The sequence below is a fragment of the Oncorhynchus mykiss genome, chromosome 5, assembly GCF_057628025.1.
Source record: "Oncorhynchus mykiss isolate SJ-2025 chromosome 5, ASM5762802v1, whole genome shotgun sequence".
Taxonomy (NCBI): domain Eukaryota; kingdom Metazoa; phylum Chordata; class Actinopteri; order Salmoniformes; family Salmonidae; genus Oncorhynchus; species Oncorhynchus mykiss.
Window position 1 is genome coordinate 36721887 of NC_143026.1, and position 13606 is coordinate 36735492.

The following is a 13606-nucleotide window of genomic DNA, read 5'->3' on the forward strand; positions in this document are numbered from 1 at the left end:
TTGGATACGTTTAGTTCTCGGAAACAACATCAATATGGTATAGACATATTTTGCATGTGTTCATATTTTTATTTTATTTTATTTAACCTTTATTTAACTAGGCAAGTCAGTTAAGAACAAATTCTTATTTACAATGACAGCCATATCATATGAATGTGGTTCCAGACAAGCCAAACACTTGTCCAGGGCTCGTGAGATCATCTGCGCAGCGCAACTACAACAAAGATGACCTGGAACGTGCCCATAAATCTCGGGTGTTTGGTTTTAATGTCTATGGCTGTTGTCAGCAAATAGTGTTAGTTGATATTTGTCGCCACCTATCGATGCATTTAGCTAACATGTCCTAAATTACTGCTCCATGAGATGAAAGTGAATGTCTCTTTTTCAGTGTCTCTAATGAATTTTGATTGCAATGAGGTTTTGATTCCACATAAATGGAATGATAACACTTTAACGCAATGGATGATTCTCAAAATGGGGGTCTGGCCTCAAACCTTCCAAAATGACAGGTGCAGGTGGAAGGGGATACTGTCAAACTGTCAACAGACTGTTTGCTGTTAACCCTCTTGATGTTGTCCTACCATGAGGGCCACAACCGCCTCAGAGAACGTGTGGGTTTGGGGAGGACCATATTAAATCTCTTCTGTGCAAGTGCAAATAGCTAACCTTATTCATATCAAGACCCTCCGGCGCAAATATGGGAGACACCTTTAAGGTTAATGTTTGAACAATTGTCTTGGATAATGCCTGATAGGAATAGAAGAATATAATGAAAATGCATTTCATTCATAAATAAACCTACTTATAAATAGCCAAATAATAATAGCTAATAATAAATCACTTATAATGCTCAAGGCTGTTTGGCTGGAAACACCACTAATCATCCTGGACACTGTCCCAGTTATGATTACACACAACTCACTTATGAGTTGCCTCTAATTTGAGATGTCAGTCTATATTTGGTAGTATAGGTGGGCCTATGTGTGGAGGACTGAAAACCCCCGAGTTGACCCCAGTGTGGCACTGGCACAAATACAATAGGTCGGCTAGCACATGTATGTCTCGTGGTTTCCGGGCAGTCCTTTCACACTCTGCCTCCACTGGTCTGTGAAGAGCTCAGATCACAACACACATCACATTTAGCATTGTTCACCATGTGGGTGGATATGGAAATTGGTTTGGCATCTGTATTCAATACATAGCCTGCAGATAGGGGGCTGTTAGGGTGGTGGCACAGTGGCATGTGAGTTTGTTCAAGGTCACAAAGACTAATATGCCATATTGTCTGAAACGTGTGGGAAAATAGAGAAGATATTAAAGACTGAATGAAATACAATGACAAGGTGGAAATAGGACTATAAAAAGGGATGTGCAAGACAATGATTGGGAGAGAGGGGTAGATGGAAAGAGAGGACTCTAGAGCAGGTATTCCAAAACTGGGGTACGCGCAATGCCGTCGGGGGTACGCCAAATAAAAATGTGATTTTTTTATTTTTTACATTTTCAAACAGTACATTTATATTTTCCAACGGGGCTATACATTTGGGTGAGTTTTTTTTAATCGCCTGAGTAGCCTCGTTTCACTGTCAAAAATCAAATGAAACCATCTAGTGAAATAACAACACAATGTAAAATACAGGTAGCCTAGTCAAATAATTAACATCCAATCACATTAACCGTTACTTTCTCGCGGGAAACCTTCACTCTTGCGCAGACATTTAGAAACAAAACATGACCATTTGAAAAATAAGCTGCAGGAGTTTTTGAGCGAGAATAAAGACGACTTTCGAGTAGTAAGACAAGTATAAAAGAAACAGATACCATTAATATGAAGGGGCTAGAAGCTCTTATATGGTGAGCTAACAAATGCCTAGGACAGGCAAGCACCATTCTATTGTGGAGGACTTAATTCTTACTGCTGCCATGGATATGGCTGGGACAATGCTGGGGGAAAAGGCCCAAAAACACATACAGACAATATCTTCATCAAACAACACTGTTTCAGGATGTATCAGTGACATAGCAGGAGATGTTTTGAAACAATTACTGCTTCGCATACAAGCCAGTGAATTATATGCCTTACAGCTGGATGAGTCAACAGGCGTGGCGGGTTGGCACAGCTCCTGGTATGTGTCTTTTATGTTTATGGGGGGTCAATTAAGGAAGACATCCTCTTCTGGAAACAGGACAACATGAGGGGATACTTTTAAAGTAATAGACAGCTTTGTGACATCAAATGGACTTTGGTGGTCAAGATGTGTTGGTATCTGTACTGATGGCGCAAAAACCATGACAGGGAGAAATAGTGGAGTGGTAATGCGTATGCAAGTAGTTGCTCCCAATGACACTTCGGTACACTGCAGCATCCACCGAGAGGCTCTTGCTGCCACGGGAATGCCTGACAGCTTGAAAGACGTTTTGGACACTCCAGTGAAAATTGTTAACTTTGTTAAAACAAGACCCTTGAACTCTAGTGTATTTTCTGCATTATGCAATGATATGGGCAGCAACCTTGTAATGCTTTTACAACATACAGAAGTGCGCTGGTTATCAAGGGGCAAAGTATTGCCACTTTTTTTCAATTGAGAAACAAGCTACGTTTTCTTTACTGACCATAATTTCCACTTGTCTGACCGCTTGCATGACGACGAGTTTCTCACACGACTGGCCTATATATGGGTGATGTTTTTTCTCACCTGAATGATCTGAAACTAGGATGACAGGGACTTTCCGCAACTATATTCAGCGCCCGGGACAAAATTGAGGCTACGATTAAGAAGTTGGAGCTCTTTTCTGTCTGCATTAACAAGGACAACACACAGGTCTTTCCATCCTTGTATGACTTTTTGTGTGCAAATGAACTCAAGCTTACAGACAATGTCAAATATGAAACAGCAAAGCACCTGAGTGAGCTGGGTGCGTAATTACGCAGGTACTTTCCCGGAATGGACGACACAAACAATTGGATTCGTTATCCCTTTCATGCCCTGCCTCCAGTCCACTTACCGATATCTGAACAAGAGAGCCTCATCGAAATTGCAACAAGCGGTTCTGTGAAAATGTAACTTAATCAGAAGCCACTACTCAGAGTTTCTTGCCTTGGCAAATCGCGCTGTTAAGACACTGATGCCCTTTGCAACCACATACCGATGTGAGAGTGGATTCTCGGCCCTCACTAGCATGAAAACTAAATTCAAGCACAAACTGTGTGTAACAGTATAGCTTCCGTCCCCCTCCTCGCCCCTACCTGGGCTCGAACCAGGGACCCTCTGAACACATCGACGACAGCCACACTCGAAGCATCGTTACCCATCGCTCCACAAAAGGCGTGGCCCCTACAGAACAAGGGGAACAACTACTTCAAGGTCTCAGAGCGAGTGACGTCAACGATTGAAATGCTATTAGTGCACACCCCGCTAACTAGCTAGTCATTTCAAATCAGTTACACTCACGCCCTTTTTGATCTCCTCATTTTCCACAGCAACAAGTGATCCGGGTCAACAGCATCAATGAAACAGTATAGCTTCCTCCCCCCTCCTCGCCCCAACCTGGGCTCGAACCAGGGACCCTCTGCACACATCGACGACAGCCAAGGGGAACAACTACTTCAAGGTCTCAGAGCAAGTGACGTCACCGATTGAAACACTATTAGCGCGCACACGGCTAACTAGCTAGCCATTTCACATCGGTTACATGTGTGTGGAAAATGATTTAAGACTGAGACTCTCCAATACAACCCAACATTGCAGAGTCATGTGCATCCTTTCAAGCACAACCTTCTCATTAACCTGTGGTGAGTTATCTACAATTTTTGATGAACAAATGAGGTTTTATATGTAAGATGGCAAAATAAAACCAAATTCTTGATTATTATTATATTATTATTTGTGCCCCTGGTCCTATAAGAGCTCTTTGTCACTTCCCACGAGCCTGGTTGTGACAAAAACTCACACTCATTATGTTTAATAAATGTATTGTATAGTGTGTGTGTGGCAGGCTTACAATGACGGCAAAAAACAACATTTTAGAGTACGCTGACCCTGGTGCTAGAGGGGGTACGCTGCTGGAGGTTGAATGTTTGAAGGCGTACGGGACTATAAAAAGTTTGGGAACCGCTGCTCTGGGGAATGATTTAGTGTTATACATTCACCCACGGGGCATATTTCAGTCCCCTCCCTTCGGCATCCTTCCATCTCATTCTCACCCTCATGTTCAGTCACATGCTGCTGCAGGAGCACACAAATAAAAAATCACAAGCTTTGCCTCACGCACACTCAGACACAATGCCAATGCTCATTAATGTATTTGCACAAAGTTAACTGTACGTGGGAAATACACAGGAATTGTATTGTCTTTTGTAACAACAGGGTCCAATCTGTTTAATTCAGAACTCTAGAAATCTGGTGGATTCGCAAAGATGGGGAAAGCTTCTTAAGACCTGCGGGGGAATGAGGTCAGCCTTATTTGCAGTAATTCTGAGGGTTTTTCCCTGCCTTAATCCTCTCACTCAAACTGTGGGTTCATTGGTTGGGGGCATAATTGCAAAAAAACAAACATGAAACAAAAATAAAATGGTGACTAATCCGGACCAGTGGCTTTGGGTTTTGATAAGCCGTCTTCCACGTGAGGGAAGATCATTACAAAGATGATGGTCAGGTTAGCTCTTACATTATACCAAAGTCCTTTGATGAATGCTTGGGAGGCATTCAAGAACATTGCAAGGGGTTGATTGACAGTCATGCGATCCCTGATGGGTTGGGAAGGTGACCAGCATTTGACCATGACTAAGGCAAACTAATCAAGCACCTTCCCATGAATACATGTGAAAAATATCCCAGCTATATAGAACTGACCTCAACAGGGCAAGTTAATCTGCAAGCTAGGCAATGTTTCACACTGCTATTGAAATTTGTCAGAGGCAGTGCCATCACAGTGAAGGCTGCAATCAACAGCTGTGCATAGTGTCCTTTTTAATGATGGTTTCATATAACACAGGGGGAAAGCAACACTGTATAAAAAGGAGGTATTATGTGATAAAAGATAAATGCAGTCTTGCGATGGTTTGATGAAATTCCAGATAAAGCCTTTACTCAATGCATAGTCACAAAAACTCAGAGGCATGCATCTTAGTATAAATACTATATTCTTTATTTAAATATTTTGCAACTTTGAAAACACATTTACAGAACCTAGTCCTGCATTATTACACTGTGCACACACACATGTAGCTTTCATACTCACAAACATTGCTTAGAGAAAAACACACAGACCTCGTCTTGACAGCAGAAGCACCATTGAAAAACTGTCAAGAGCGTGGACAGAATTAGAGGGACTTAATTGACATTGAGCAACATACAAGATACATCTATTTGTTAAGGCGGAATCGGTGCTCACCATTATCAATAAAAAGCACTTCAACCTGCATCGCCCTTCCTGCTTCAACACAGTGTCTCCTTAAACCATAGACGTTGACTCTCACAAAATCCGATCAGGTAATTATTCATTAACACAGTGCACCCCCACAGACTGTCGGAAAGAGCAAACCGGAAAAATATGAGAATGACCAATGAACGTCGGTGCATGTTTTAAGTGTTTGAAGGACAACCTTTAAATTAAGGGGAGTTGATCAGACATTTGGAGGCGAGGCAAGCTGTGAGCGACAGTGGCACCTTTGCAGTTAAGCAAATTCCAGTAGTTCAAATAGCTGGGACAAAGACAGCTTGTCATGCAAATACAGAATGCATAGGACAGACGATATTCATGAAATGAAGTCAAAGGCTACAGAAAATTAACTTAAACCAAATTGAAATAGTATTTAGTACACAAAACATACATTTAATTGTACCCATTGATCTTGCCTGTATGGTTGCTTGATGTTCTTTCAAATTATTTTTATGCAAAACTACGCAAGATGATAAATAGTGACAACTTAATTGGTCTCCATTACGCCATGTTAGCCTGACTGCAGGTTTTAGATTAGATTTTTTTTTTACCCTGGTCATGCTTGTGAAGTTTGGCTCTCCTTCTTTGGTTTCTTTAAGGATTCAAAAGCCTGCATTGTAGTTTGTTGCTCACAGACTACCTGTCACATAGAACTAGAGATGCCAATACAACCAAGCCCCTGTTCTGGTCACATTGCATTTTAGGCACAAATAAAAAGACACCTTAGTGGTCTTCTGACTGTTTTGCACCGAAAATACAACTGGGCATCATTCCCCACAAGCAAAATGACAGATTACCTGTCAAACAGATTGACAGATATGCTCTCAATGTGAAAATACAGAGACATTTTATGTTACAGTATTGGTGCATGTTTTACTCCAAACCCAGATGAAATCAATGGGGATAAAAGATAGTGAATACTCCTCTTTGGTGCACTGGCTTCATAATCATAACAGAGCAAACACTGGCTAACAATGAAGAGAGGTGTGTGTATTCTGCTATTATGCAGAAAAACCAACAGCATGCCAAGACCAGTACAGGATGATCAAAAATAACAAAATGGCGCACACACCATTCACATAAATAATGTACAGTCAAACACATTGAACTGACAAAATAAAAGCAGCAAGTAAATCATTATTGGGAGACAGAACAAATCTAGAAAAAATATTTTTAGAGATGACACACCCACCACACAGACCACATATGATTCCTACTGAGTAGTAAGATGGTATGATTCCTACTGAGTAGTAAGATGGTATGATTCCTACTGAGTAGTAAGATGGTATGATTCCTACTGAGTAGTAAGATGGTATGATTCATATTTGCCATCCATGGAGCTATAAGGCGTCACAAAAGAATCACACGGTGAATCCATATGTTGGATGACACATTTCAACCGTCACATCATGGCTCTCAAACTAATAACATTAAAGTTATAAAAATAAATCTTTGTTTTTTTATATATATAATTCATACCTGCCCTATTGGTATGGTTGAAAGCATTCCCAGATGCTAGCATTAGCTTTGCAAGTTAACACATATCAACAGCAAAGACATTCAAACAAGAACCTACACCCACTTAGTGCACACGCACGCACGCACACACGTCGACAAAGACATGCCACGCAGACATGCTGTCATAGTTCTGACACTACTACCGGGTCAAACGTGTCCATGTCAATGTCGTGGTTCTTTCGGCCCACGGAAGGGAGGGATTGAGAATATTTACCTTTATAGATTGTGAATGCTCGTTCGTACACATCTGTCACAAAGCAAAATGATCATCCTTTGCATCCTTATCAGCGTCAAAGTGAAGACACACTGCCTTGTTTCACAACACACAATATTTACAAATCCATGCGGCTGTGTGCACTGACAGAATTTTTCAGTAACCTCAATGTGGTGACATTTCAGACTAGCCTATAGGTGGCACTCTGGAGAAATCCCTGCTAGTAAATGGTACTGGCCAGCTACCCCTTCATACAAGTCCAAGACAACAACACCAAACTCATACTGTATCTACATCCTTTCTTATTACAAGTCACAACCCTCTCTAAAACCCACAACAACACAGTCCCGCTCAATTCCCCAGTCTTAGTATCCAGCCACACACATAGAAGCCTTGAAACAGATCATCACGCAGCTACAACATTTACAACACAGACATTCAAATCTCCCTAACAACCACAAACCATGGCTTACTTTACTTATAATACCACTGCTTGTTTCAGGGTGACCAAGCCCAACTCTATCCCCGTATCGGGTCCCTCCCCGCAAAAGCAAACCCCCCCTGCATTCAGGACTGCACTTCGGTCTCAGTCCCAATTAAGTGATGTTTTGAAATAAGATATGGGAGAATGGGAAGAAAGCAGTGTGCTGTTCTACACCGTGTGCATCATGATTAACACGAGAAAGTCTTAGCTGCCTGCCTCCTCTCACTAATACAGTACCAAAACAAAATGGAAGAATACAGATAGAGCTACATTCTGTGGTGAGGAGTTTGTGTTCCATGTTGTGGCGGTGAGATAGGAAGGTCAGTGAGGGGACATGGGGGGGGGGGCTGCAGTCCGTCCGACGGGAACCAGTGCACTTGAGAAGGAGGCAGGTGGAAGACTTGAATGGCGGGAAGTAAACGGATCCAATAAGCGTCTCACACACACTTAGTCTGTGTATTCTGCCACAATGGACAGCAGCACCGTGATGTCATCAGGCTTCCCCCCTGCAGGACACAAGACAAAAGAGAACGTGTCAATTGGCTTTCCAGAGATCAAAGTCAACCTTGAATAACCCAATCTGCAAGCTGACGGTGGGCATAAAAATACAGTGGAGCTGGAGGTGTTATTAGGGACGTAAAGGACTTCCCAAGAACCTGATACGTACCTCTTACATTCAGGCCATTGTCACAGGCAAACTGAGCGAAAGGGGACATGTAGTTGGGGTCATAGGCCAGTTCGTGTGCTTGCTTTGCAATGCTCTGTGCCGTCTGCTGGATGCTGTCATAGTTGGCGCTCTGAGAAATACAAGCATTAGCATTAGGACAAAGAAATGTGTGCAGGTATTTACTAAGGTGAATGTGTAGATTTAGGTGGGTGTGAAAGCAGCTAGGAGGCACTGCGACGTGTTACCTTGAGCTTTTTGAGCTCTTGCAGGATCATGTAGTCGGGCATGTTGTCGAAGAGGCCATCCGAGGCGGTCAGGATGATGTCACCCAGCTGGACATCGAAGGAGGCGCTATCAGCGGCCTCAGGACTGGGGAGGAGAACACAGGACAGCACTATTAATCAGGGCCAGCCAGAGGGCACCAGAGAGCTGCTACCAGATAGACAGTACACATGATCCTCACAAACATGATCAGGAGGAATCTGGTCAAAAGGTGACTGTGCCTCAGAGGGATATAATGGCTGGGTAATAAGACAGCAGATTCCTCCTGGCACACAGTGCAGCCTGCCCTGCTCCAGCCCCACCCCCCCGCCCGCCAGGCCCAGCATGATCTCTGGCTCCTAGACAGAGTAGGGGAGCCGGACGTAACCCTCTGCCCTTGAAACTGTGGAATTGCCCTTTATTAAACCCCTTCCATACCAGAAAGACAGAGAGCAAATGTGAACATGTGAGAGTGTGTGTCTGCTGAGAAGTACGTATGTATGGAAGCATAAAGTAACATTGTGCAAGTTTGCGTGTTAATGTGATCGTTATAGGAGAGCCTGAACATCTTGCAGTGCGGACTGCAATATAAAACAATAAAGGTCTCATTTAAATGTAGAAACACATGGTGGAGCTCAAAATAATCCCTATTTTTCCAGAGAACAAGAACAAGCCCCGCGGAAAGGGGTCTGGCGGGTCCGCCCTGCCTGCTACTGGCCTGTGTGTGTGCATGCGCGTGTTTGGCATGGGCCCAGGCACTACACACTGTTGGCAGAACAGCTGAAGTAAGGGGTTGGTTGCTGTCACATGGCCCCTCAATAATAAAAGAGAGAAGGAAAACATACCCTGCCAGCACCTAGGAGCTCACGTGGTCTCCAGGCCAGCCTGAAAATGGCTTGAGGGCTATTGGAGGGTGGGCTGTTGTTTGGCCTAAACTAACTACACAAGGGCACAGCGTCACATGGCTGTTATTGAACCAATAATACAGTCCCAGAATGAGGACAAAGCTTATTCGTTATCTAGCCACCGTTCCTTTCAAATCCTTCTGTGAACTGATGAGAAGGGAAATTCTAGATACGATTTTAACCTTACTTCCAATGACAACCTGTAATTTGCTCCAGGTATATCATCTAAAGCAGGGATGGTCAAACTCATTTTTCCCCCAGGGGGTTACGGAATCGGTCTTCCACGAGGTCCAGCAGACTGCACTGAAAATGTGTCATCTTTCCTCACCATCAAAATTAGGCCAAAATAGTAAACTATTTCGAATGCTCTCCCGACTGTCTAGCTTTAGCAAGCTGGACACAGTCAAGAAACAGAATAACATTCTACACAGTTTTGATTTGGTGTGAAGTCATTTTAAAGTCTATGGCGGGGCCATAAAGCCAGTTTTCTCAATACGAATGGGAATTTGAGACCAGGTGGAGGGTCAGAGAAGGAGGTGGAGGAGACTGACCTGTCACTGAGTACCACTCCCTCTGCCCCTGGGGGAGCGATGGACAGCTGGAAAGGGGTGTTGAAGTAGTGCTGCTGTTCATCGGAGCGGTGCACCACCTCTCCCCCTCGCACCACCAGGAAACCAGAGTCCCCTAGATTACACGTGTGCAGTTGGTGGCTCCTTCGGTCCAGGACCACAATACATGCTGTGCTGCTACCTGGGGAAGTGGAGAGGGGCAGAAGAGAGGGAATATACCAACATATGGTGGTTAGCCATCACCTGATATCCATTTCTACTTGTGTTAAAAAAAAAGTGGGGTTATCCGGTACAGCAGGGAAGGGGTGTGTGAGATCACATGCTGGACCAGTCAGTCTGGCACAGACTAAAAACAGATGTCCTTCCCCTGTGTCCCCACTATGCAGCTTCTATCTACCACTGTCCTTCAGAAGGGACGGTCAAGCACAGACCTTGGCTTTAGCTGCTATCACACTATCCTAAAATAAGACGCAGGTCACTTTTCATAGGCAAACATCGTGTAACTTGGTGGACTGTAGTGTCTCAGAGCAGGCAGCCTTGCCTGTGGTGTCGGGTCTCAGTTGAAAAATGTGTTTTAACACGCCAGTGCCATTAAAACAACAACACGTGGACCCGTGAGCAGCGTCAGTAACGGTTCCTTCCACTGACCTTTTAGGTGCTCTGAAATGGACCGAAATGGTAACTGAGGAGGGGGGGGGGGGGGGGGGGGGGGGCTAGAGACTTGGTCAGGTGTTTGTCCCAATGACCTCTGTGGAACTGGACCTTGGAACTGGGTGGTGGCCGACTGAAGGACAGCACCATTTCAGTTCATAATCAAATAATGATCTCCAGCACCTTTAGAATTAGAACACAGGGAAGTTAAAAAAAAAAAAACAGTACCTTTAACTTTACTCTATTTTACTTGGGGAGCGGATAATGTGGCCCTAATTAAAAAATTATTAGGGAGGAAAGCTTTGTTATAATGATCTTTTTGGATGGATTGATAGTGCAGCTCAGCAGGCATGTGTTAGTTGGAGTGTGTGTGTTACTCACCTGGCCTGTCCTGTCCCTCCACATGCATTACACTGTGTGTCTATTAGATGTTGACCTATTTAAAAATATATATATAATAAAATAAAAAAATAAAACAAAATAAAAAAAAAAAAATAAAAAAAAAATCGGCCGATTTTTATATATATTTGTAATAATGTCAATTACAACACTGAATTATTATTATATTTTATTTTTTTGGTTGAATTTTTTTTTTACCCCTTTTTCTCCCCAATTCCGTGGTATACAATTGTTTAGTAGCTACTATCTTGTCTCATCGCTACAACTCCCGTACGGGCTCGGGAGAGACGAAGGTTGAAAGTCATGCGTCCTCCGATACACAACCCAAACAAGCCGCACTGCTTCTTAACACAGCGCCATCCAACCCGGAAGCCAGCCGCACCAATGTGTCGGAGGAAACACTGTGCATTTAGTATCAAATAAATAATTAAACATGTTTAATTTGGGTAAATAATGCAAAAACACAGTGTTGTAAAAGTGCAAATATGTGCCATGTAAAAAAACTAACGTTAAAGTTTAACATATGAAAGCTGGTGGTTCAATATTCCCAGTTAATTTAAGAAGTTTTAGGTTGTAGTTATTATAGGACTATTTCTCGCTATACCATTTGTATTTCATATACCTTTGAATATTGGATGTTCTTATAGGCACTTTAGTATTGCCAGCCTAATCTCGGGAGTTAGGCTTGAAGTCATAAACAGTGCTGTGCTTCAAGCATTGCTAAAACCTGCTTGCAAACACAGTAAAGTGCTGTTTGAATGAATGCTTACGAGCCTGCTGCTGCCTACCATCGCTCAGTCAGAATGCTCTATCAAATCATAGACTTAATTATAATAAACACACAGAAATACGAACCTTTGGTCATTGCTATGGTCAAATCCTGAAACGATCATTTCGAAAACAAAACGTTTATTCTTTCAGTGAAATACGGGAACAATTCCATATTTTGTCGAACGGGTGGCAACCCTAAGTCTAAATATTGCTGTTACATTGTACAACCTTTAATGTTGTCATAATTATGTACAATTCTGGCAAATTAATTACGGTCTTTGTTAGGAAGAAACACAGTTCGCAACAAGCCAGGCAGCCCAAACTGCTGCATATACCCTGACTCTGCTTGCACTGAACGCAAGAGAAGTGACACAATTTCCCTAGTTAATATTGCCAGCTAACATGCATTTATTTGAACTAAATATGCAGATTTAAAAAGATACACTTCTGTGTATTGATTTTAAGAAAGGCATTGATGTTTATGGTTAGGTACATTTGTGCAAGGAATGTGCTTTTTTCGCAAATGCGCTTTTGTTAAATCACCCGTTTGGCAAAGTGGAAGTAGGCTGTGATTCGATGATAAATTAACAGGCACCGTATTGATTATATGCAACGCAGAACAAGCTAGTTAACCTAATAATATCATCAACCATGTGTAGTCAACCATGTGTAGTTAACTAGTGATTATGTGAAGATTGTTTTTATAAGAAGTTTAATGCTAGCTAGCAACTTACCTTGGCTCGTTGCAGCTACAAGGTCCTTTTGACGCTGCACTCGCGTAACAGGTGGTCAGCCTGCTACGCAGTTTCCTCAGGGATTGCAATGTAATTGGTCATAATTGGCATCCAATCCGATTGTTATGAAAATTTGAAATCGGCTATGCCGAATAATCGGTCGACCTCTAGTGTGTATTACTCACCTGTCCCCCCCAATATGCATTATACTGTGAGTGAGTGAGTGAGAATGTAGTATGTGCACTCACCAAGCAGGGGTACTTTGTTTTGTAGAAGCTCATAGTAGCCAGAGGTGAGGATGCCCACAGGGCTGCTGGGGGTGAAGCGGCCCTCCTTCACCAGTCGCTCACATGTCCTCATCAGGGTGGCAGAGAACTGGGACGGGTCCACCCCGTAGTCCCTCCATCCACCTACACCATCCGCCACACCTGAGACACACAGAAAAATAAGTGTATAAGTATCAGAACAGTGAATGGTTATGGGAAATTCCACAGTAAAGCATTAAAACACATCGAGAATCTCCCTGCCGATAGGTACTTATCACAGTGGGAGGCCGTTCGTTCTCTTGCTAGAACAAAAGCGGTAAGTGCTGTGTGCCGACCCGGTAGTGACAAATATACTATTTCTCCTTGTAGAATCGCAATGCTTGCCAGTTTCCGACAACTTAACTTTGAGCACATCAGAAAGCATGCACCCCCACGTGGGGGAGCCAACAGGAGTGACAAAAAAATAAAAGGTCATTTTCTCCATACATCCACGAATGAGACAGTCACACTTCATACGCAATGTAGTCTATGGGATGGCAGCTAGCTAAGTGCACACAACACTAAATACCTCCAAGATAGCTAACCACTATGGGTGTAACAGTACACTTACCAAAACATTCAGTACAGGGACCTCGGATCGGTCCGGAATGTGAACCCGAATTTATACGTTAAAAAAATACTTCTAATTAAAACACTAGGCCTAGGGCCTCCCGAGGGGCCTATGG

At 43.0% G+C, this 13606-nt stretch overlaps 1 protein-coding gene across 1 annotated transcript in view; it reads right to left on the reverse strand.

The window, feature by feature from the left end:
• Nucleotides 1-5126: 5126 nt before the first annotated feature.
• LOC110523703 (protein phosphatase PTC7 homolog) overlaps nucleotides 5127-13606 on the reverse strand; it is a 31026-nt gene continuing 22546 nt past the window's right edge. Inside the window, exons 2-6 of the mRNA XM_021602632.3 lie at nucleotides 12864-13043; nucleotides 10043-10241; nucleotides 8571-8694; nucleotides 8326-8455; nucleotides 5127-8164 (exon numbers count right to left, since the gene is read on the reverse strand). Coding sequence (XP_021458307.1) covers nucleotides 8106-8164; nucleotides 8326-8455; nucleotides 8571-8694; nucleotides 10043-10241; nucleotides 12864-13043 — 692 coding nt within the window. The 3' untranslated portion in view covers nucleotides 5127-8105. The remainder of the gene's footprint in view (nucleotides 8165-8325; nucleotides 8456-8570; nucleotides 8695-10042; nucleotides 10242-12863; nucleotides 13044-13606) is intronic.